General features: G+C 49.1%; 1 protein-coding gene across 1 annotated transcript in view; it reads right to left on the reverse strand.

Annotated features, from left to right (window-relative positions):
• Positions 1 to 25,046, reverse strand: part of rgl1 (ral guanine nucleotide dissociation stimulator-like 1) — a 199,396-nt gene that overhangs the window by 70,393 nt on the left and 103,957 nt on the right. The window contains exon 2 of the mRNA XM_078407806.1: positions 7,695 to 7,808. Within this exon, the coding sequence (XP_078263932.1) occupies positions 7,695 to 7,808 (114 nt within the window). The remainder of the gene's footprint in view (positions 1 to 7,694; positions 7,809 to 25,046) is intronic.

The following is a 25,046-nucleotide window of genomic DNA, read 5'->3' on the forward strand; positions in this document are numbered from 1 at the left end:
TTCACAACTTTATGGCCGCAGAAGACACAGGAAGAGGAGTTACACTGGCAGACGGAATAACTAACCTACAAACAAGGTGTCACAGCATGCTGGAGTATCGCAGCAGGTCAGGCAGCATCTTGGAGAGGGGGAATGGGTGACGTTTCGAGTCGAGACCCTTCCTCAGGCTGATCAGACAGACCATCAGTCTGAGGAAGGGTCTCGACCTGAAGCGTCACCCATTCCTTCTCTCTTAGATGTTGCCTGACCCGCTGAGTTACTCCGGCATTTTGTGAATAAATACCTTCGATTTGCACCAGCATCTGCAGTTATTTTCCTAGCCTACAAACAACACCACTTGAGGAGCAAATGGACAGGCCACAAGGAGTTGGTGTTCGAAGCAACGGGTGATTTGTTAAAACTGGTGTGCGCCAGACCATTCTGTGCATTCAAGAGAAGAGTTAGATAGAGCTCTTAAAGATAGCGGAGTCAGGGGGTATGAGGAGAAGGCAGGAACGGGGTATTGATTGAGAATGATCAGCCATGATCACATTGAATGGCGGTGCTGGCTCGAAGGGTCGAATGGCCTCCTCCTGCACCTATTGTCTATTGACCAGTCTTTGGTGCATCTTTTATATTCCCAGCTGACAAAATTACGCAGAAATCTGATTAACAGTAAAACTAGGTCTTAATTACAGAATAGAGGTTTTACTGAAAGACTTAATTAGATGACAAATTAGGTCTTGGTTACAGAATGAGATGATTACCCATAAGTCTAACTTAGTTTAAGAAAATAACTGCAGATGCTGGTACAAATCGATTTATTCACAAAATGCTGGAGTAACTCAGCAGGTCAGGCAGCATCTCGGGAGAGAAGGAATGGGTGACGTTTCGGGTCGAGACCCTTCTTCAGACTGATGTCGTGGGTGGGACAAAGGAAGGATATAGGTGGAGACAGGAAGATAGAGGGAGATCTGGGAAGGAGGAGGGGAAAGGAGGGACAGAGGAGCTATCTGTTATCTACTCCATCACAGGAGACAGGCTAGTGACGGACATTTACTACAAGCCCACCGACTCACACAGCTATCTGGACTACACTTCTTCCCACCCGGTCACCTGCAAAAAGTCTATCCCCTACTCCCAATTCCTCCGTCTACGCCGCATCTGCGCCCGGGATGAGGTGTTTCAGACTAGGGCTTCCGAGATGTCCTCGTTCTTCAGAAAACGGGGCTTCCCCTCTTCCATTATAGATGAGGCTCTCACTAGGGTCTCTTCTACATCCCGCAGCTCCGCTCTTGCTCCCCCTCCCCCCACTCGCAACAAGGACAGGATCCCCCTCGTTCTCACCTTCCACCCCACCAGCCAGCGGATCCAACATATCATCCACCAACATTTCCGTCACCTACAACAGGACCCCACCACTGGCCATATCTTCCCATCCCCTCCCCTCTCTGCATTCCGCAGAGACCGTTCCCTCCGTAACTCCCTGGTCCACTCGTCCCTTCCTACCCAAACCACCCAACCCCGGGCACTTTCCCCTGCAACCCCACGAGATGCAACACCTGTCCCTTTACCTCCCCCCTCAACTCCATCAAAGGACCCAAACAGTCTTTCCAGGTGAGACAGAGGTTCACCTGCACCTCCTCCAACCTCATCTATTGCATCCGCTGCTCTAGATGTCAACTTATTTATATCGGCGAAACCAAGCGCTCGGTCCGCATTAACGCAACTGATCTCCCGGTGGCCCAGCACTTTAACTCTCCCTCCCATTCCCAGTCTGACCTCTCTGTCATGGGCCTCCTCCAGTGCCATAGTGAGGTCCGCCGGAAATTGGAGGAACAGCACCTCATATTTCGCCTGGGCAGTTTGCAGCCCGGTGGTATGAACGTCGACTTCTCCAACTTCAGATAGCTCCTCTGTCCCTCCCTTCCCCTCCCCCTTCCCAGTTCTCCCGCTATCTTCCTGTCTCCACCTATATCCTTCCTTTGTCCCACCCCCGACATCAGTCTGAAGAAGGGTCTCGACCCGAAACGTCACCCATTCCTTCTCTCCCGAGATGCTGCCTGACCTGCTGAGTTACTCCAGCATTTTGTGAATAAATCAAAGTCTAACTTAGTTGACAGTCAATCCAATTTTTGGTTACAACTAGACCAAGTGGACCCGTTGGGCCCAAACCTCTCCTGCATTGGTGCAGCACCCTCTCCTCCCCCACCCCCCTCTCCTCAACCCCCCCCCCTCCCTCCCTCCCTTTAAAATGTGAATATAAGACCGATTTCAATAAAACTACTTGCATTATCACTAAAGTGACAATGGTGAGTAAGGTGGGCCTAAAATTGTCGCGCTATCGTGTACCGTTTTGGCTGAAGTTCAGTCACAAACAAGATAACAAACGAGAGTTTTAGTATGTAGATGACAGACGCTATAACATCATCAATGGCATCCCAGGATCTTGGGTGTCCATTCCACGCCACTACTTTCAGGCTTTGTCTGCGGTTCCCTGTCACCACATTAGCACCTTCCCCATCCCTATTTACTCGTTATTAGCCCTCACCGCTGTCCCCTCAACCCACCCCCCCCCCCTCTCTCTTCAGCCCACTGAATCCGCGCCGACCAGCGATCCCCGCACACTAACACTATCCTGCACACGCTAGGGAGAATTTACAATCTTACCAAGTCAACTAGTCTACACACCTGCACGTCATTGGAGTGTGGGAGGAAACCGGAGCACCCGGAGAAAACCCACGCGGGTCACGGGGAGAACGTACAAACACCGTACAGACAGCGCCCGTAGTTGGGATGGAACCCGGGTCTCAGGCGCCGTGAGGCAGCGACTCTACCACTGCGCCACCGTGCCTCCTTACAAAGTGCTGGGAAAGACTGGACTAGAGTGCACAGAGACGAAGACTAGAAGGCACAGCTTTAAGGTGAGAGGGCCACAATTTAACGGACTTGTGCCGGGCATGGTATTTTTTACAGCACCCATAGTGAGGATGGAACCCGGGACTCTGGCGCTGTGAGGCAGCAACTCTACCGCTGCGCCACCGTGCCTCCGTACAAAGTGCTGGGAAAGACTGGACTAGAGTGCACAGAGACGAAGACTAGAAGGGACAGCTTGAAGGTGAGAGGGCCACAATTTACAGCACCCGTAGTGAGGATGGAACCCGGGACTCTGGCGCTGTGAGGCAGCAACTCTACCGCTGAGCCACCGTGCCGCCCGACAGGTAATGAAGGGATATGGATCACGGCAGGCAGAGGAGGTTTGTTTAATTTGGTACATTTTCGGCACGGACATTGCGGGCCGAAGGTCCTGCTGGATGTCCATGTTTACTTTCCAAAGCCTTTAGAATGGACACACTAGTAGGTCGGCAGCAGATGTTGCGATCGATATGGCCATGATCCCTCTGTATCACAATTGATTTTTACGCGGTGAAGCTGCTTGGCGTGAACTCCCGCGTGCGTGCCATTAAACAGCATTGAAAAACAAGTGCAGAACCGCAAGGAATGCCTCGTCTATATTAGTCGACCATCCCTGATGACTTCCACGCATGCTGCCAGCCGTAAAAATGCTGAAGATCCTGGCTCTGCCTTTCTGCTGTGTGAGTTGCAGAGTCAGCAGTTCTTAAAAAAAAAACCCTCTGCAGTTTAAAATAGAAACCCAATCAAACCGATTTGCGATGATCTGCTAGAAACAGCTGCCGTGGGATCCCAGCAGAGTGCCAGTCGCTGTCCACACACGAGCAGACCGTTTCTGGTGGGAAAACCCCACGCCAAACTCCGGGAGGATCTCCTGCAGGACAAAATCGGCCAAACCCAACCCAAACTCTAGGGGGGAGCAGGGGGAAAGAAGGATCGTGGTTTCGGTTAAGAATGAGCATCTATGTTTAACGCGGGCTTCAGCTTGGCACGACCCAGTGTCACACGTGCGAATCCGCCGCAACACCAGCATCGGAAATAGTTCTCCGTGGAACTGGCGTGCGGCCTCACAGCGCACGTAGGGCTTTGCTGAGATCCGTGTAAGGAGGAACTGCAGATGCTGGTTCAAGCCGAAGACGAACACTAAACGCTGGAGTAACAGCGGGACGGGCAGCATCTCTGGAGAGAAAGAACGGGTGACGTTTCCTCAGTCTGTACGCATCGCCAGACTCAGGAACAGCTTCTTCCCCTCCGCTACCAGGTTTCTGAACAGTCAAGATACAATAGGTGCAGGAGGAGGCCATTCGGCCCTTCGAGCCAGCACCGCCATTCAATGCGATTACGGCTGATCATTCTCAATCAGTACCCCGTTCCTGCCTTCTCCCCATACCCTCTGACTCCGCTATCCTTAAGAGCTCTATCTAGCTCTCTCTTGAATGCATTCAGAGAATTGGCCTCCACTGCCTTCTGAGGCAGAGAATTCCACAGATTTACAACTCTCTGACTGAAAAGGTTTTTCCTCATCTCCGTTCTAAATGGCCTACCCCTTATTCTTAAACTGTGGCCCCTGGTTCTGGACTCCCCCAACATTGGGAACATGTTTCCTGCCTCTAACGTGTCCAACCCCTTAATAATCTTATACGTTTCAATAAGATCTCCTCTCATCCTTCTAAATTCCAGTGTATACAAGCCTAGTCGCTCCAGTCTTTCAACATATGACAGTCCTGCCATTCCAGGAATTAACCTAGTGAACCTAATCTGCACGCCCTCAATAGCAAGAATATCCTTCCTCAAATTTGGAGACCAAAACTGCACACAGTACTCCAGGTGCGGTCTCACTAGGGCCCTGTACAACTGCAGAAGGACCTCTTTGCTCCTATACTCAACTCCTCGTTATGAAGGCCAACATTCCATTGGCTTTCTTCACTGCCTGCTGTACCTGCATGCTTCCTTTCAGTGACAGTTCTTCCTCCCCTAAGCTAGGGTCAGTTCAGTTTCAGTTTAGTTTATTGTCACCTGTACCGAGGTACAGTGAAAAGCTTTTGTTGTGTGCTAACCGGTCAGCAGAAAGACAACACATGATTGCAATAGATCCATTTACAGTGAACAGATACATGTTAAGGGAATAACGTTTAGTGTAAAGCCAGCAAAATCCAGTCAAGGATAGTCCGAGTGTCACCAATGAGGTAAATAGTAGTTTAGCACTGCTCTCTGGTTGTGGTAGGATGGTTCAGTTGCCTGATAGCAGCCTGATGATCAGGTGCTGTCTGACTGTCCGATTCACCTCTACCCCATTGTAGACAGTAACCTTTGTCTGTGGAACTGATGCCCTACAATGCTGAGAACTATATCCTGCACTCTGTATCTTCCTCTTTGCTCTACCTATTGTATTTGAGTTTGACACGATTGTATTGATGTATCGGATTATCTGATCTGTTTGCAAAATTCAACCATCAGGTGGCTGCCTCGCCAACAGTCTGTCTGCCCCTATCTTCATTGGTGTTTTTTAATATGTGTTAAATGTATGTTTCAGTGTTCTTTAGCTTGTTTTATGTGGGGGGTGGGGGGAGGGGGGGGGGGGTGGGGGGGAACCATTTTTAATCTCTTACTTCGACAGAGATGTGATTTGTTTCCGTGTCGTATCTCTGTCCGCACTGCGGCCTAACATCGAGGAGCTGGCGGACTCTGCTGGAGGCCGACTTCGAGAGCTCCACCACGGGGAGCCTACGGACTTACCATCGCGGTCTCTGGTCAGAGACCGACTTCGGGAACTACAATCCGCGGGGGCTTCGACCGCCCCGACGCGGGAGCTTCGACTGCGGACGGTTCGACTGCCCCGACAGCGGGAGAAAAATGAGGGAGGAAGATTAGACTTCATTGCCTTCCATCACAGTGAGGAATCTGCTGTGGTGCATGTTTATGTTAACCTTTATGTAGTTGTTGTCTTGTTGTTTTAGTATGGATGATTAGTAACAATAAAAGACCTTTGTGAAACCTTTGAAGACAAAGCTTTTGGTGGAATTCTCTGCCACAGAAGGTAGTTGAGGCCAGTTCATTGGCTATATTTAAGAGGAAGTTAGATGCGGCCCTTGTGGCTAAAGGGATCAGGGGGTATGGAGAGAAGGCAGGTACGGGATACTGAGTTGGATGATCAGCCATGATCATATTGAATGGCGGTGCTGGCTCGAAGGGCCGAATGGCCTACTCCTGCACCTATTTTCTATGTTTTCACTGTACCTCAATACACGTGACAATAATAAACCTCAACATAAAGTTCTCCAATACAGACTGTGCACAAAGTAATGAGATGAACTGATCCACTGTAGATGGGAATACTTGAGTTTAAAAGGTGGTAATATTTGACATTGCATATTATTCTCTTCCGGCCCATTTACCCCCATCTTGCTCGACATTTAAGATAGTCACAAAATGCTGGAGTGGGTGAGGTCTCGGGTCAAGACCCTTCTTCAGACTGAGAGTCCGGGGTGAGGGAAGCGAGGGAGATATAGAGGGCGATTATAAGAACTGCAGATGCTGGTTTACACTGAAGATAGGCCCGAAACTTCAGCCATTCCTTCTGTTTAGAATGCCACCTGTCCCGCTGAGTTACTCCAGGATTTTGCGTCTGTCTTTGGTGTAAATCAGCATCTGCAGTTCCTTCCTACACATTTTGTCTGCTCTACATTTAGATGCAGGTCCTCCCCTCTGCCCATCCAGGAGAGTGTTTGGGAGGGCAGGGGGTGGATTTGGCAGTTGCTACGGGACTGGAGGCATCTTCTACCAAGTGGGAAAATCTGCATTTCCCATTTGCAAACCGTACGGGTTATGAAGAGCTCCCGGGAAGAGAAGTCAGTGGTAATCCGGGGATGGGCAGTGCGTGTGATTTCAGTTTTAGTTTTAGCGATGTAGCGCGGAAACAGGCCCTTCGGCCCACCGAGTCCGCCGCACACTAACACTACCCTACGCACACTAGGGCCAATTTTACATTTATACCAAGCCAATTAATCTACACACTGTCTACACTCGATTGCAAAAACTTTTCACTGTACCTCGGTACACGTGGCAATAAACTAAACAGAACTGACCTACAAACTTGTACGTCTCTGGAGTGTGAGAGGAAACCGGAGCACCCGGAGAAAACCCACAAAGATCACGGGGAGAAGGTAGAAACTCCACACAGACAGCACCTGTGGTCAGGATCGGTCCGTGGTTTCTGGCGCTGTACGGCAATAGCTCTACCGCTGCGCCAGAGAGCTCGATGTGATCAAAGTGACAATTCCCATCCACTCTGTGCAACTACTCAGAGCACGATCTACTCAATGCCTTGACACAAATACCTCTATCAGTGGTGCAAGTCGCAAGCAGGTTTTGAACTCAATACAGGTCCACCAGTGACTTTTCTGGCACCTCCTTTAATCTGGGCAAAATTACGAGGGCGCACTTGAAATCCCCCCTGGATGCCCCCCCCCCCCCCCGAAAATGTGGCCCTTGGCCGATCTCCACCTCGTCGGGACTTCCGCGGCCGATCGGCGGGTGGAATTTGTCCCCCGTGTCCAGGGCTCTGGAACTCCGGCCCGGTCTGAGCCGGCAGATCCGTCCCCATTGCCGACTTCCGAGGCCGGTGTCTCGGCCCCTCGGCGGAAGGTTCCGGTACCGTCGGACTCCTCTCGGAGGCCGTGACCTCTGTTGGTCAAAACGGGTCACCCGGAAAGGCTGTGGAACCGAGGGTGGCGGAAAACCGGCGGTGGACCTGTATACGGCAGTAATTGAAGATCAAAATGTAGGGCCGGTCGGTCACTCACCCCCAGCCATCGAACACCCTTGTTGGCAGCTTGCTGTATCTGAACCTTCTTCAGCGTAACATTGTAGACTGCTCCCTCCTCTGCCTCCTCTCCCCAGTCCTGGACTGAATTGTGCTGTGGAAGAGCAAAACACAACAAAACACTCAGTCCTTCTGCAGGGAAACCATGTCCAATAAGTATCGTTCACTGCAGGGAAACATTCAGGTGGCACACAACTCGCCCCAGCTGAAGATGGTACAAATATAATCCAGCACCCCTCACGGGACACTAAGTATGCTGGGGAGACAATGCAATATTCATCACCTTCACAAGAGTGAGATTGATTCTTGTTTCAGAGTTTGAAGTGGTTGTCATTCGACACAGATTTTGTTCCCCACATGCAGTGTAGATCGCTCTCACAGTGACATTTAACGTTGAGATACATTTACTAACAAACTAGACCAAGTTGGGCCAAGTTGGGCCCATTCCTCGTAGAGGGGGAACAGGGAAGGGGAGAGGGGGGACAGGGAAGGGGAGAGGGGGGACAGGGAAGGGGAGAGGGGGGACAGGGAAGGGGAGAGGGGGGACAGGGAAGGGAGAGGGGGGACAGGGAAGGGGAGAGGGGGGACAGGGAAGGGGAGAGGGGGGACAGGGAAGGCAGAGGGGGGACAGGGAAGGGGAGAGGGGGGACAGGGAAGGGGAGAGGGTGTCACTGACCTGGGCCTCGCAGCGCCAGAGCGAGCCGTGGACCCAAAGCCTCTCCTGAATTGGTCTAGCACCCTTATCCCCCCCCCCCCCACTCAATCCCTCTTATCCTCCCTCCTCCCTCCTCCCTCCCACCCCCTCCATCCTCCCTCCCACCCCTCCTCCCTCCCTCCCCAGGAGATAGATTTAAACTTTAAAATGTGAACAACTTAAAAAACATAACACCGATTTCAATGAAACTTCTTCCATTAGCACCAAAGGGACGTCAGTGAGTAAGGTGGGCCTAAAATAGACGCGCTATCGTGTACCGTTTTGGCTGTAGTTCAGGAACAAACAAACAAACAAACGAGAGTTTTAGTGTATAGATGGTACGAAGGCACAGCGGTAGAGCTGCTGCCTCACAGCGCCACAGACCCAGGTTCGATCCCGACTACGGGTGCTGTCTGTACGGAGTTTGTACGTTCTCCCGTGACCTGCGTGGGTTTTCTCCGAGATATTTAGTTTCCTCCCACACTCCAAAGACGTGCAGGTTTGTGGGTTAATTGACCTGGTATAAGTGTAAAGATTGTCCCGAGTGTGTGTAGGATAGGGTTAATGTGTGGGGATCGCAGGTCGGTGCGGACTCGGTGGGCCTGTTTCCGAGCTGTATCTCTAAACTAAACTAAATATAAACCACTCTCCATACCAAAATGATATTTTGCAATAGAGGAAAGTACAGTCATTCAATGCAACACGACGTTCATGCGTACTCCAAATTTATCAATGCAAGCAAAATGTCTATCACCTCTCTCCCAACCTTGTTTAGTTTAGTTTAGAAGTACAACATGGAAATTGGCCCTTCAATCCACCGAATCCACACTGCCCTGCGATCACCCATTCACACTAGTTCTACGTGTGGGAAGGAACAGCAGATGCTGGTTTACACCAAAGATAAGACACAAAATGCTGGAGTATAACTCAGCGGGTCAAGCAGCATCTCTGGAGAGAAGGAATGGGTGACGTTTTGGGTAGGAATCCTTCATCCGACTCGAAACGTCACCCATTCCTTTACTCCAGAGATGCTGCCTGACCCGCTGAGTTACTCCAGCACTCTGTGAAACTTCACCTATCCATGTTCTCCAAGATGCTGCCTGACCGCTGAGTTACTCCAGCACCGTGTCTATCTTCACGCTAGTTCTATGTTCTCCCACTTTCTCATCCCCTCCCGACACGCCAGGGACAATTTCACAGTGGGCCGATTGACCTCCATCCCAGCACACCCTTTGGGAATGTGGGAGGAAACCGGAGCACCCGGAGGAAACCACGGGGGAGAACGTGCAAACTCCACACACACAGACAGCACTGGAAGCCACAACTGAGCCTGGGTCTCTGGCGTGGCAAGGCATCGGTCCGACCTGCTGCACCTCCGTGCCGCCTCTCTTTGTGAGCATTTTGACCAGAGCCTAGAAAGTTGTTATTCACAATAGGCTCTGCAGTGCAGCCCAAACAAGTAGCACTTCAGAGCAAGGATAAGAATAAGGGGTAGGCCATTTAGAACGGAGATGAGGAAAAACTTTTTCAGTTAGAGAGTTGTGAATCTGTGGAATTCTCTGCCTCAGAAGGCAGTGGAGGCCAATTCTCTGAATGCATTCAAGAGAGAGCTAGATAGAGCTCTTAAGGATAGCGGAGTCAGGGGGTATGGGGAGAAGGCAGGAACGGGGTACTGATTGAGAATGATCAGCCATGATCACATTGAATGGTGGTGCTGGCTCGAAGGGCCGAATGGCCTCCTCCTGCACCTATTGTCTATTGTCTTAAGCCTGTTATAAAACTCTTTCACTTCAATTTTCCCCCTCCTTCAGAATCTGGGTATCAACAAGATTTTGAAAATGAAGTAAGATTTAATTAAAAATTAAGATTGTAAATTTAAGGAAAAACAGAAAATTGGGCTGGTCAACAAGTTAAGCGTATTAGAGATGAGAGAGCACAGTGCATCACTTTTCACACACTGCCGCGCGCAAGGCCAACATATTCCCAGATAAGAAAGGCTAGTTCTGGCACGATTTCCCCTCACCCCCACTGCTAACAAAAACAACGCATAACTGACTGTACCGTCTTCGGCTTCCAAGGTAAACCGCATTCTTATTTTCCTCTTCATGATCCAGGCTCTCGGGTTCTCAGGCGCCTTGAACTGAAGTTTTAGAAATCCTGTCACACACTCCACCAAGTTACTGCGCTGTTTGGCTTCGGAGCAAATCCATCGCTGGCAGAGTTCACAGCAAACCCCTCCCTCCCACTGCGTGCTGCAAGAGGCTTTTCCTGTTTGCCCAAGCTGAAAACCTCAGTTTCCAAAGTCTACTCTCTCTCTCTCTCTCTCTCTCCCTCTCTCTCTCCCACCTCCTTTTCTCTCTTCCTCCCCCTCTCTCTCTCTCTCTATTTCCTCCCTCTCTCTCTCTCTTTCCCCCTCCCTCTCTCCTTCCCCCTCCCTCTCCTCTCCCCCTCCCTCTCCTCTCCCACACTCTCTCCTCTCTCCCCCCCTCTCTCTCCTTTCCCCCTCCCTCTCCTCTCCCCACACTCTCCTCTCTCCTCTCTCCCCCTCTCTCTCTCCTTTCCCCCTCCCTCTCTCTCCTTTCCCCCTCCCTCTCTCTCCTTTCCCCCTCCCTCTCTCTCCTCTCCCCCTCCCTCTCTCTCCCCTTTCTCTCTGTGTGTGTCTCTCTCTCTCCTCTCTTTTCTCCCTCCCTCTCCACAACAAAGTCTACCTCTGCCTTCCCAGAGAAGCCGTCTGCTTCATGCTGGCATGTTCTGGAGGCCGCAGAGGCACGGCTAGCCTGCTGTGAGTAAAAGGTGCAGGCAAGCGTTTTTTCTTAGTCAGGAGAAGAACAAAGGGAAGGAGTGGTGTGGAGGGGTGGGTTTACAGGCAGACATGGATCTGCCTGTGCAGACTTGTATGAATAATTAACAACAACCCCAGTTCAATTGAGATGTGTACACTAGACCTCAGTTGCCTCTTCCAGACTGTGTACAACAAATCTTCCTCGCCAAACACACACGCTACGATCCAAATTCCAAAAAGCCCCCACTCAGAACTAATAAAAGCAGCTCGCTAATCACGCCACATGCTGTGCCAGCAAAAAAAAGCAGTGCTGCTGATATCATGTCGATGAACTCTGGCGAGGAAGTCAAGCAAAGTCTTGGTGATTTTTCTTCAGGGGGGGGGGCGAGGGTTAAAACAGTTTTACGTGCCAACATTCCTCTCCCTTCCACCCGCGCTGTACCCAAAAGCCACGCCAACAATTATTAACGTTTGCGCAAGGCTTGAAAGGGGAGATTTGTGAAATTTTCGCGGTAGGATAAATATTGACGGGGGTGGGGGCGGGGATACAAAAGGACTCGGTCAAGTGCTAAGTTTTTTTGTTAAATGCAGTGTGATGGGGCTCACCGGAAAACAAAAAGGGGGTGGGTTGAGCAATGGAAATGGTGGCAATCAATCATTAAAATCTCGGCAGTGGCGACACGCATCCCACAGGACTCATCCCATGCAGATGGAATTCTCCATTCAACGCGTCGACCCTCATTACCGATCGAGTGCAATTCCAGCACAGGCACTCAAATTACTTGGCCAAGTCGCAGGGAAGAAATGTTGGCGCGGTCAAATCTGGCACTGGTCGGGAGAGCGGAATTAAAAAAACTTTCAGCGGATTAGCTTTCAAGCGCGTGCTTTTTGAAGGGGTTTAGGTCTGCAACTAAACACCTACCCCAAAGCGGAAAAGCAGGAAAACTGCACAAATGCAAGCTGTAGAAAGGGTCACGATTCCTTTCACGGGACTCGGGACTCTGACCCGATTATCAGACAATGCCTGGTTTCCGTGGAAACACCCAGACAATCTGTATCTGGACTCAGGCGCGCAAGAGCGTGACACCGAGATGTATTTCTCTCTCTCTCTCTCTCTCTCTCTCTCTCTGGCACAGAAGACATGACGGATGTGGGGATGCTCATTTGGTATATTGTCCTCACTGTTTAGTGCTCCTCCCATAATCTCCACTCAAGCACAGGCCAATTCTCAGGCCCGACTCAACATATATATTGAGCTGAATGCAAGACAACTTTCCACTTGGCTGAGAGCCCCATTATCTTGCATTTAGCATTTTAAAAGTTCTGCTAATTCTACACTTAGCGCAGGAGGATGAGGGGTGATCTTATAGAGGTGTAGAAGATCATGAGAGGAATAGACCGGGTAGATGCAGAGAGTATAAGAAAATAACTGCAGATGCTGGTACAAATCGAAGGTATTTATTCAAAAGATGCTGAGTAACTCAGCAAGTCAGGCAGCATCTCAGGAGAGAAGGAATGGGCGACGTTTCGGGTCTGAAGAAGGGTCTCGACCCGAAACGTCACCCATTCCTTCTCTCCTGAGATGCTGCCTGACCTGCTGAGTTACTCCAGCATTTTGTGAATAAATAGGGTAGATGCAGAGAGGTTTTTTAAAAAAACCCATAGCAGGGGACGGATAGAGTTGACATGGGTAGGCTTTTCCCTTTGAGAGTGGGGAAGATTCCAACAAGGGGACATAGTTTCAGAATTGAGGGACAAAGGTTTAGGGGTAACATGAGGGGGAACTTCTTTACTCAGAGGGTTGTGGCTGTATGGAATGGGCTTCCGGTGGAAGTGGTGGAGGCTGGCTCGATTTTATTATTTAAGAGTAAATTGGATAGGTATATGGATAGGAGGGGATTGGAGGGTTATGGTCTGAGTGCAGGTAGATGAGACTAGGTCAGGGAGAGTGGTCGGCGTGGACTGGTAGGGCCGGACAGGCCTGTTTCCATGCTGTAGTTGTTATATGTTATATGTTATATATGTTAGTATGTTTACGTCCAAAGACGTGCAGGTATGTAGGTTAATTGGCTGGGTAAATGTAAACATTGTCCCTAGTGGGTGTAGGGATAGTGTTAATGTACGGGGATCGCTGGGCGGCACGGACTTGGTGGGCTGAAAAGGCCTGTTTCCGGCTGTATATATATGATATGATATGATAGGGGAATCAAGAACCGGGTTTAAACGCGAGGGGGGAAAGATTTAGTAGGAACCAGAGGGGCAACGTTACTTGTCACACAAAGGGTGGTGGGTGTATGGAACGAGCTGCCGGAGGAAGTAGTTGAGGCTGGCACTATCGCAACCTTTAAGAGACAATCAGACAGGTACATGGATAGGACAGGTTTAGAGGGAAATGGGCCAAACGCAGGCAAGTAGGACTAGTGTACATGGGACATGTTGGTCGGCGTGGGCAAGTTGGGCTGAAGGGCCTGTTTAGGCGCTGTATGACTTTATTTAAAGATTTGTTTGCTGAAAAGTGTAACTGACGCGTACACAAAAAATGAACAAAATTAGATTTTGCGTGTTATCAATAAATATGATCAAAGATTTGTCCCACCCCGGTCATTCCTTCTTCTCCCCACTCCCGACCGGCAGAAGGTACAGAAGCTTGAAAGTGCGCACCACCAGACTCAGGGACAGCTTCTTCCCCTCTGTTATCAGGCTTCAGGGGGTATGGGGAGAAGGCAGGAACGGGGTACTGATTGAGAATGATCAGCCATGATCACATTGAATGGCGGTGCTGGCTCGACGGGCCGAAGGGCCTACTCCTGCACCTATTGTCTATTCAGAACTGTCCTTCCATAAGCTAGGGTACTGTCCGATTCACCTCTGCCCCATTGTGGACATTGTCCAAGGAACTGATGCGCTACAATGCTGAGAACTATATTCTGCACTCTGTGTCTTCCTCTTTGTTTTACCTAATGTACTTGAGTTTGACACGATTGTCTTTATATATACTATTATCTGATTTGATTTCTACCATTAACAAGAATGCAGAGAGAACAATAGCAGAGTGCAGAATATAGTCTTAGAGCAGTGTGGCTTGACAGTTACAAAGAAAAAGCGCAGCGTCCACAATGCGGGTAGGTTGGAAGATGGAGAATACCCTCTAACCTATGGGAAGACCCTTCTGATCCAGTAACATGCAATAGAATGCTTTACTGCACCTCAGCACAGATATAAAAAGTAGAATTACACCAAATATTTTTTTTGCACATAACCACATTAACCGTCAGTGTTGTTCAGTGATTGGAAGTTTTCAAAGCAAACCGTGTGTTTTTACAACCATAATTGCTGCCTGAGACAAGCCATTTAAAATTCATGATGATTAAGTACAGATTTTATACCCATTTCAATTTTAGAAAATGTTGATAATCGCAGTATGATTTCCATTTGAAATAAGAAGATGGACACAGAATGCTGGAGTACCTCAGCAGGTCAGGCAGCAACTCTGGAGAGAAGGAATGGGTGATGTTTCGGGTCGACCCCAGTCCGAAGACGGGTCTTGACCCGAAACGTCACCCATTGCTTCTCTCCAGAGACGCTGCCTGACCTGCTGAGTTACTCCAGCATTTTGTGTCTGTCTTCACTTGAAATAAGTCTTCAGACTTACATCAGCCTTAAAAATCTGAAGATGGATTGCTTTTATGCATCATTAAAATGTCAATATTGGTTTCAGTATCAGTGGAGAGGGAGACACAGAGATATGGAAGGGTAAGGTGTGAGACCGAGACATAGAGGGGATGAAGTTCAAGGACCATTTCCGGGACAGTGCAGCACGGTGGCCAGCCGTGGAGTTGCTGCCTTACAACACGCAACGCCAGAGACCCGGGTTCCATCCCGACTACGGGTGCTGTCCGTACGGAGTTTGTACGTTCTTCCCGTGAGTTTTCTAGAGACGTACAGGTTTGTGGGTTAATTGGCTTGGTATAAATGTAAAATTGTCCCCAATGTGTGTAGGATAGTGTTAATGTGCGGGGATCGCTGGTCAGCACGGACTCGGTGGGCCGAAGGGCCTATTTCCACCCTGTATCTCTAAACTAAATTTCCGGGACAATAGACAATAGGTGCAGAAGGAGGCCATTCGGCCCTTCGAGCCAGCACCGCCATTCAATGTGATCATGGCTGATCATTCTCAATCAGTACCCCATTCCTGCCTTCTCCCCGTACCCCCTGACTCCGCTATCCTTAAGAGCTCTATCTAGCTCTCTCTTGAATGCATTCAGAGAATTGGCCTCCACTGCCTTCTGAGGCAGAGAATTACACAGATTCACAACTCTCTGACTGAAAAAGTTTTTCCTCATCTCTACAGTGTAGCACGGTGCCTTAATTGGTACATGTGACAATAAATTGACCTTGAAACCTTGAACTAAATTAAAATGTAGAGTTTTGATCACCGCGAGATCGGGGAAGGTGAAAAGAAGGGTCTCGACCAGAAACATCACCCATTCCCCCTCTCCAGAGATGCTGCCTGCCCCGCTGAGATACTCCAGCTTCTTGTGTCTATCTAGGGGAAGGTGAAAGTCGCACTTAGGAGTGCAAGTATTGCGTTAGCACGGAACTATCTGAAAATGCAAAGTAAAATCCACAAGCGAGACAGAAGGATGTTATTTCTGGCTTTTTCAAGTATGATTCACCTGGCTCCAGACTCATACCTGCAGATGATGGATGGCTAATCAACTTGTCAACCTGTGGGGCTAGACCAGTGAATCATTGCTTCAATGCCGACACATCTACTGCAAACAAATCACAGCACTCTTCACAACGTGTCACGGTAAAAGCTCACTTAAAACCGCCTGCCACTGAAAATTACCTTGGCATTATTCGGCACAGGGCAGCACTCAGTTGTAGAGTTGCCTCCGGTTTCCCCCCACATCCCAAAGACGTGCAGGTATGCAAATTAATTTGGCTTCGGCAAATGGTCCCTAATGTGTAGTATAGAACTTTGGCGATGTGTAGGAACGAACTGCACATGCTGGTTTAAACCAAAGATACAGACACCAAATACTGGAGTAATTCAGCGGGACAGGCATCATCTCTGGAGAGAAGGACAATAGACAATAGGTGCAGGAGGAGGCCATTCGGCCCTTCGAGCCAGCACCGCCATTCAATGTGATCATGGCTGATCATTCTCAATCAGTACCCCGTTCCTGCCTTCTCCCCATACCCCCTGACTCCGCTATCCTTAAGAGCTCTATCTAGCTCTCTCTTGAATGCATTCAGAGAATTGGCCTCCACTGCCTTCTGAGGCAGAGAATTCCGCTGAATGGGCGACGTTTCAGGTCGAGACACAAAACGTTTCAGGTCTCGACCCAAAACGTCACCCATTCCTTCTCTCCAGAGATGCTGCCCGTTCCGCTGAGTTACTCCAGCTTTTTGTGTCTATCTTTAGTGTATGGGCATGATTGCTGGTCGCAGGTGGCTGAAGGGCTGAGCTGTTTCCACACTGTATCTCCAAACTAAACTAAATTATTCCTTTTATACAGTCTTAGCTTGCTCTAGAAAGAAAGTTCACCAGCATCTGTAAATAATTTTCTGCTCAAAGCAAATCGAAATGTGCCATCCAAAGCATTAGTACTCCAACATTATGCCCACACGCTGGGTGAATTATATTATCCTGGAACCAAGTGAATCCAAAGTAATTAAAGCTGGGAAAGCTTACAGATGCCTCACTGAGATCCTCAAGGACCAGAAAATGCTGAAATTATCCTAAACCACCGGCATTCAATGCCACGGAAAGGCACAGAATGCTGGAGCAACTCAGCGGGTCAGGCAGCATCTCTGGAGAACACGGATAGGTGGCGTTTCACAGAGTGCTGGAGTAACTTAGCAGGTCAGGCAGCATCTCTGGGGAACATGGATAGGTGACGTTTCACAGAGTGCTGGAGTAACTCAGCGGGTCAGGCAGCATCTCTGGAGAACATGGATAGGTGACGTTTCACAGAGTGCTGGAGTAACTCAGCGGGTCAGGCAGCATCACCATCTGTAGTTCCTTGTAACTACATGCAACCTAGAGTTTGCCAATATCTTGATGAGCTTCAGGGGAGAATTATCCCTTTTGTTCTGGCCTATTGTAAGTTTGCGACCAACAGCTAAAACAGATTATGGGTACAAGAAACTGGAGATGCAGGTTTACAAACACATCCATGTTGACCAGGATGTCCCATCTAAACTTGGACTGCTTGGGCCTTATCCCTCCAAACTCCCTGTCCCTCCCTCCTTCCACACCTCTCCCCCCATCTCTCTCTCTCCGACTGTACCTCATTCCCTCACTCTGAGTAACACTAACACAATTCTCCGTTATCTTGCACTAAATCTCGTACCCTTTATTTCTGCACAGTGGGCGGATTAATTGTAATCATGCGTTGACTTTTCTTTGACAGGATAGCACACAAACAAAAGCTTTCCACTGTACCCTTGGTACACGTGACAATAATAAACAAAACTAAATCAAACATCTCCTTTAAACCTTCACTGTCCATCCCGCAAGAATAGGCGTCTCACGGCCAGAAATTAAAACGATGGGTATCGTGGATGAGCAGAGCTGCTCCACTTTTGACCTGTTCACAATCCACGCCGTGGTGGAAGAATCGAACAAGGTAATTAATCCCTGGCCTTATTTTTGCGCCAATCTCAAGCTAGGTTACGAGGCTTTGAAGGACCCAAGAGGCGGTGAAGGCAAAGCACCGCAACAGGGCAAACACTGTCCATTTCGCCAGGAAATCGGAGCGGGAAACCGCGCCGTTCGAGGAACAGACCCACGAGCTCAAGTTTCAGAAAACAAAGACCGGACGCACAGAACAAGTTAAAACTCAAACAACTTGACAGCCAATAAAAATATACTCGTATTCAAATAAGTGGGCTTGGCAGGAAATGTTCACCTCAGTCATACATCAAAATAAGATTTGTTGTGATTAACCGGTTTCCACTAATAATAACGATCGGACGTCTTTTAAAACGGAGGACACCCACACCACCCTGGCCCCACCCCTGCCATCGGGATGAAGGTACAGGAGCCTGAAAACTGGATCGCCCAGGTTCAACTTCTTCCCCATAGCCATCAGGCTATTAAACATGACAACCTCCAAATATGCTCTGAACTACATAGGCTATTATTGTTATTATTGCACTATTATTGTTTGTTTTGGTGTGTGTGTGTGTGTGTGTTTGTGTTTTTGGGTGTGTGTGTTTGTGTGTGTGTGTGTGTATGTTTGTGTTTTTGTGTGTGTGTGTTTATGTGTGTGTGTGTGTGTGTGTGTGTGTGTGTTTATGTGTGTGTGTGTGTGTGTGTGTGTGTGTGTGTGTGTGTGTGTTTTTGTGTGTGTGTGTGTGTGTGTGTGTGTGTGTGTGTGTGTGTGTGTGTGTGTGTGTGGGTGTGTGTGTTTTTGTGTGTGTGTGTTTGTGTGTGTGTGTGTGTTTGTGTGTGTGTGTGTGTGTTTTTGTGTGTGTGTTTGTGTGTGTGTGTGTGTGTGTGTGTGTGTGTGTGTGTGTGTGTGTGTGTGTGTGTGTGTGTGTGTGTGTGTGTGTGTGTGTGTGTGTGTGTGTGTATGAAAGAAAACTGCAGATGTTGGTTTAAATCGAAGGTAGATACAAAATGCTGGAGTAACTCAGCAGGTCGGGCAGCATCTCTGGAGAGAAGGAATGGGTGATGTTTCGGGTCGAGACCCTTCTTCAGACTGATTGTGTGTATGCATTCTTCAGACTGTGTGTGTATGTATATATATATATCCTGCAAAATCAATCAACCAATCTACCTATCTAAGATAGACATGTCTGAAGAAGGATCTCGACCCGAAACGTCACCCATTCCTTCTCTCTAGAGATGCTGCCTGACCCGCTGAGCTACTCCAGCTTCTTGTGTCTATCTTCGGTTTAAACCAGCATCCGCAGTTCCTTCCTACATCTGTCTATATGCTGTGATCAACCGGTCAACATGCTCTCTACTGTACACCGGGAGAAGTTGAAGGGAGCGTTCGTTGACATACCCAATCTGTCTTCAATTCACCATTAATATGCCTTCCTGTGTGCTTGTAAACTCTTTGTGGCTATACAAAGCTCACAGAAAATCCAGCCGTTACTTGACCACTCGTAGTTCTAAGATCCATAGATAGAGACACAAAAAGCTGGAGTAACTCAGCGGGACGGGCAGCATCTCTGGAGAGAAGGAACGGGCGACGTTTCGGGTCAAGACACTTCTTGAGACTGAGGGCCAGGGGAGAGGGAAATGAGAGGTATAGAACAAATGGATGAAAGATATGAAAAAAGGTGACGATGATAAAAAAAACGGGCCATCGTTAGCTGTGGGCCAGGTGAAAAAGAGTTACAGACAATGAGACTCGACAAGACGACTTTGAAGCTGGTACTGGGGTGGGGGAGGGACGGAGAGAGAGGGGATGCAGGGGTTAGTTGAAGTCTGATACCCGTACAATTCTAAGCTGGTACATTTTGAAATAAATGCCGAAAGTAGTTTCGATTTTACTTAAAATGCGCATAAAAAGACACTCATTTTTTTAGGCTTGCTACAAGCAAAGAGAAGATAACGTTATAGGCTGTTAAAATCTGGGAACTAATGGGTCCAAAACTTCAAGTCCAGCGGTCAATGGGAAAATATTTGACCACCATTAAAGGCAGTAGAATGTTACACAACATTGCCTCGCAAAAAGCCAACATCTGAGCGTTTTAACTGTGAGCCTGGCTATGGGAAGCCTCTTGCATAATATTTTGTCACACAGTGTTCCTATTTAATCCTTAAAAATAACCTTGCACAGCAAAGAATGTGATTCCAAGAAGAAAAAGTGTGTTGTTTCAGGAGGGCTGTTGGAGAGGGCAGGAAAGCAGGTTTGGCAAAATAAACACAATCAGAGAATCGAGAGAGAGGAGAGAGAGATAGGGGGGAGAGAGAGGTAGGGGGAGAGAGAGGGGGGAGAGAGAGGGGGGGAGAGAGGGGGGGGGAGAGAGAGGGGAGAGAGAGAAAGGAGAGAGAAGAGTGAGAAAGGGGGAGTGAGAGAAAGGGAAGAGAGGGAGAAAGAGAAGAGAGGGAGAAAGGGAAGAGAGAGAGAGAAAGGGATGAGAGAGAAAGGGAAGAGAGAGAGAGGGGGGAGAGAGAAAGGGGGGAGAGAGGAGGGGGAGAGAGGAGGGAGAGAGAAAGGGGGAGAGAGAAGGGGGAGAGCGAAAGGGGGGGAGAGCGAAAGGGGGGGAGAGAGGGAGGGGGAGAGAGAGGGAGAAAGAGGGGGAGAGAGAGAGAGGGGGGAGAGAGAGCGAGAGAGAGAGAAAGGGGGGAGAGAGAAAGGGGGGGAGAGAGAAAGGGGGGAGAGAGAAAGGGGGGGAGAGAGAAAGGGGGGGAGAGAGAAAGGGGGGGAGAGAGAAAGGGGGAGAGAGAAAGGGGGGGAGAGAGAAAGGGGGGGAGAGAGAAGGGGGGGAGAGAGAAGGGGGGGAGAGAGAAGGGGGGGAGAGAGAAGGGGGGGAGGTTGTGGTTTCTGGTTGTGGTAGGACGGTTCAGTTGCCTGATAACAGCTGGGAAGAAACTGTCCCTGAATGTGTGTCTTCTGTACCTTTCACCCGATGGGAGAGGGGAGAAGAGGGAGTGAGACTGATCCTTGATGATGCTGCTGGCCTTGCCGAGGCAGCGTGAGGTGTAGATGGAGTCGATGGAAGGGAGGTTGGTTGGTGCGATGGTCTGGGCTGCTGGCCTTGCCGAGGTAGCGTGAGGTGTAGATGGAGTCGATGGAAGGGAGGTTGGTTGGTGCGATGGTCCGGGCTGCTGGCCCCTTATCTAAAATGATTAAGCAGTTTAAGTTTATTTCAGAATACCATCTGGAGGGTTTGCAGAAAGAAAACCAAATCAGTGGGGAGAGATTCTTTGAAAATGCAGAGGTGTTGCCTGCCTTCCCAGTGTGAAAGGCTGCAAGCCGGACGCTTGGCTGATGTTTTCCAGATGTGTGTGTCCTGGGAGGACGCACTGCTTGCAACAAGTACCGGGATCCACACGGATTACCCACCGCCGCTCCGCAGGGACCAGAGAGCCTGCAGATTCCAGCGCAACTTTACTGGGTTGGGTCCAGAGTTGGGCCTGAAATAGGCCGCGGGATTTTTCTCCGCCCGGCGGGGGCTTCAATGTCGGGAGCCACGACCGCCCCGACGTGCAGTGGCTGCGTCTTCGCCCGCCCCGGATCGCGGGGCTTGGGTCGGCCCGCTGCGGACCTTTCACCGTCCGGCGTGGCCTGGAACGTGGCAACTCCAACAGCCTGACCGCGGGAGAAGACGGCAGGGGAAGAGAAAATACATTCTGGCCTTCCATCACAGTGAGGAGGTGACTGGAGGAGACTCACTGTGATGGATGTTTCTATTTTTTGTGTTTTGTGTTGGTTGGGGTTGTGTAATTTGCTTATTTTATTGCTGTTATTGTTGGACTGTGGGTGACGAAATCTCGTCCAAAAAACTTGTTTTTTGGATGACAAATAAAGATATCTTGAATCCTGAATCCAGAATCCTGAATCCAGAGGCAAAAAAAGAATGCGGTGGTTTGCCTCCATTTACACGTTGAACGAGTCAGCCAAATAAAAGGATGGACACAAGCTATCGTAGGCCGTGTCTGAAGGAGGGTCTCGACCCGAACGTCACCCCAAGTGCGTGAAGGAGAGATGTAGGAGGTCCTTCCTTCCCGCTGCTATGAGACTGCACAACCAGCACTGCTCCCAGCAGACCAGTCAACAATAACAACTGAACATACAGAAAACTGACGACAATTTATCCTTGTCTTGTCTTTACTTTTATTTATAATGAATGATCTCTTGCTATCCACTTTGTTGCTGTAACACTGTAAATTTCCCCGGTGTGGGACGAATAAAGGAATATATTATTATTATTACCTATTCCTTTTCTCCAGAGATACTGCCTGACCCGCTGAGTTACTCCAGCGTCTTGTGTCTATATTTTAGGGGTTGTCTACGTTTAATATGGCACTTTCATAGAAACATAGAAAATAGGTGCAGGAGGAGGCCATTTGGCCCTTCGAGCCAGCACCGCCATTCATTGTGATCATGGCTGATCGTCCACAATCAGTAACCCGTGCCTGCCTATCTCTTGATTCCACTAGCCCCTAGAGCTCTATCTAACTCTCTTTTTTTCTTTTATCTAACTCTATCTAGCCTCTTTATTTAATATCACTTGCTCTTCCATCCTGGATTCTATCGCTCCCCTTAAAATGAAAAAGCCTAAGCCCAAAGGTCGGCCGTGGCTCAATGACTCCACCAAAGCCCTAAGAAGGGAGTGCAGGAAATCAGAACGGAGGTGGAAATGTGACAAGCTTCAAATTTCCATCGAAATTCTGAGAAACAATCTTCTCAAATACCAGGAAGCAGTAAAGTCTGCTAGAGCACAATACTTCTCCGACCTTATTTCCAAAAACTCTCATAACTCCAAGGTCCTATTTAGAACAATTACCTCTGTCATATGTCCCGCCCCCAGTACCAGCTTAGTTGGGTCCCCTGCTAAGTGCGAAGAATTCGCTAAATTTTTCACCAACAAAGTTGAGAACATTAGAATGAACATTTCCCCTCCCACCCGTGACCTAGCTGTCTCACTAGTCTGTTCATCTAAATTGGACTGCTTCCAACCCGTCACTCTATCCTCCCTTGCAAAGCTTGTCTCCGCTATGAAACCTGCAACCTGCCCCCTTGATCCTGCCCCCACTGCCCTTCTGAAGGATGTCATTGCAATAGCCGGTCCCAGCATCCTCTCTATTATCAACAGTTCTCTGGCCACTGGCATTGTTCCAACCAGTTTCAAGCACGCGGTGGTCCAGCCCCTACTGAAAAAACCTAACCTAGACCCCACCTTGCCTAGCAACTACAGACCCATTTCCAAACTGACATTCCTGTCAAAAGTCCTTGAAAAGGCAATTCTAAACCAATTAGTGCCCTACCTGCACCAATACACCATCCTGGAAAGTTTCCAGTCAGGTTTCAGAGCCCACCACAGCACAGAGTCTGCCTTGTTGAAGGTACTCAACGACCTGCTTCTCGCCATCGACACTGGCGACTGTGCAATCCTGCTCCTTCTCGACCTCAGCGCAGCGTTCGATACAGTGGACCACACCATCCTTATTGACCGTCTCCGGTACGCGGTTGGCATTGATGGCACTGCCCTGAGCTGGTTCGCTTCGTACCTCAAAGATAGGAGTTTCGCCATCAACATAGGCAGTTATTCCTCTGCTCCAGCTAGCCTCTCCTGCGGAGTTCCACAAGGCTCCATCCTAGGCCCCATTCTCTTCTCTCTATACATGCTCCCCCTTGGCCAAATCATTCAAAGGCACGGCATTTCTTTCCACTGCTATGCCGATGACACTCAGCTTTACCTCCCCCTGAAACCCAACAACCAGTCAAATTTAAACAGCCTCTTACACTGCCTTGAGGACATAAAATGTTGGATGGCACAGAACTTCCTCCAATTAAATGAGAGCAAGTCTGAGGTCATCCTATTCAGCCCCCCCGACTCCATCAAATCGATAACAGGCAGTCTTGGAAGTCTATCCTGCCTAGTCAAACCGCATGTCAAAAACCTCGGCATGATATTTGACTCTGCATTAAAATTTGATAAGCAAGTCAACGCTGTGGTAAAAGCCAGCTTCTTCCAACTTCGAACCATAGCTAAAATCAAACCTTTCCTCCAATTCGACGACACAGAAAAAATCATTCACGCTTTCATTTCCTCCCGCCTAGACTACTGCAACTCCCTATACACTGGGATCAGCCAATCTTCCCTGTCCCGCCTGCAACTGGTCCAAAACGCCGCAGCGAGACTCCTGACGGGTACCCGTAAAAGGGACCACATCACCCCGATTCTGGCCTCTCTCCACTGGCTCCCTGTACGGTACAGAATCAACTTCAAGCTCCTCCTATTCACGTATAAAGCCCTAAATGGACATTCCCCCCCCTACATCAAAAATCTTCTAACCCCCCTCTCTAACTCCAGGTCCCTCAGGTCGGCCGACTTGGGGCTACTCACTATCCCGCGGTCTAGGCTTAAGCTCAGGGGTGACCGCGCTTTTGCGGTTGCAGCTCCTAGACTGTGGAACAGCATCCCTCTCCCCATCAGAACTGCCCCCTCCATCGACTCCTTTAAGTCCAGGCTCAAAACCTATTTCTACTCCCTAGCGATTGAAGCTCATTGAGGAGGCGCTGTGAACTGTTTGCGTGCTACTGTACGTTTCATTTTTTTCCTTAGTACCTAATCAGATGTACAGCACTTTGGTCAACGTGGGTTGTTTTTAAATGTGCTATACAAATAAAATTGACTTGACTTGACTTGACTTTAAATTCATCCAGTGATTTGGCCTCCACTGCCCTCTGTGGCAGAGAATTCCACAAATTCACAACTCTCTGGGTGAAAAGGTTTCTTCTCACCTCAGTTTTAAATGGCCTCCCCTTTATTCTTAGACTGTGGCCCATAAAGGTACACTAAAACATACATTTAACAACTGAAGAAATGGAAGCAAGCCAAGGAAAAGACTTGGTTTAGTTTAGGTTAGGTTAGTTTAGTTTAGAGATACAGCACGGAAACAGGCCCTTCGGCCCACCGAGTCCGCGCCGACCAGCGATCCCCGCACACTAACACATTAGGGACAGTTTTACATTTATACCAAGCTAGGAGTGTGGGAGGAGACCGAAGATCTCAGAGAAAACCCACGCAGGTCACGGGGAGAACGTGCAAACTCCGTACAGGCAGCACCTGTAATCAGGATCGAACCTAGGTCTCTGGCACAGTAAGGCAGCAAATCTACCGCTGCGCTACAGTGCCACTATAACCATACTACTTAT

The sequence above is a fragment of the Rhinoraja longicauda genome, chromosome 11 (assembly GCF_053455715.1).
Source record: "Rhinoraja longicauda isolate Sanriku21f chromosome 11, sRhiLon1.1, whole genome shotgun sequence".
Taxonomy (NCBI): domain Eukaryota; kingdom Metazoa; phylum Chordata; class Chondrichthyes; order Rajiformes; family Arhynchobatidae; genus Rhinoraja; species Rhinoraja longicauda.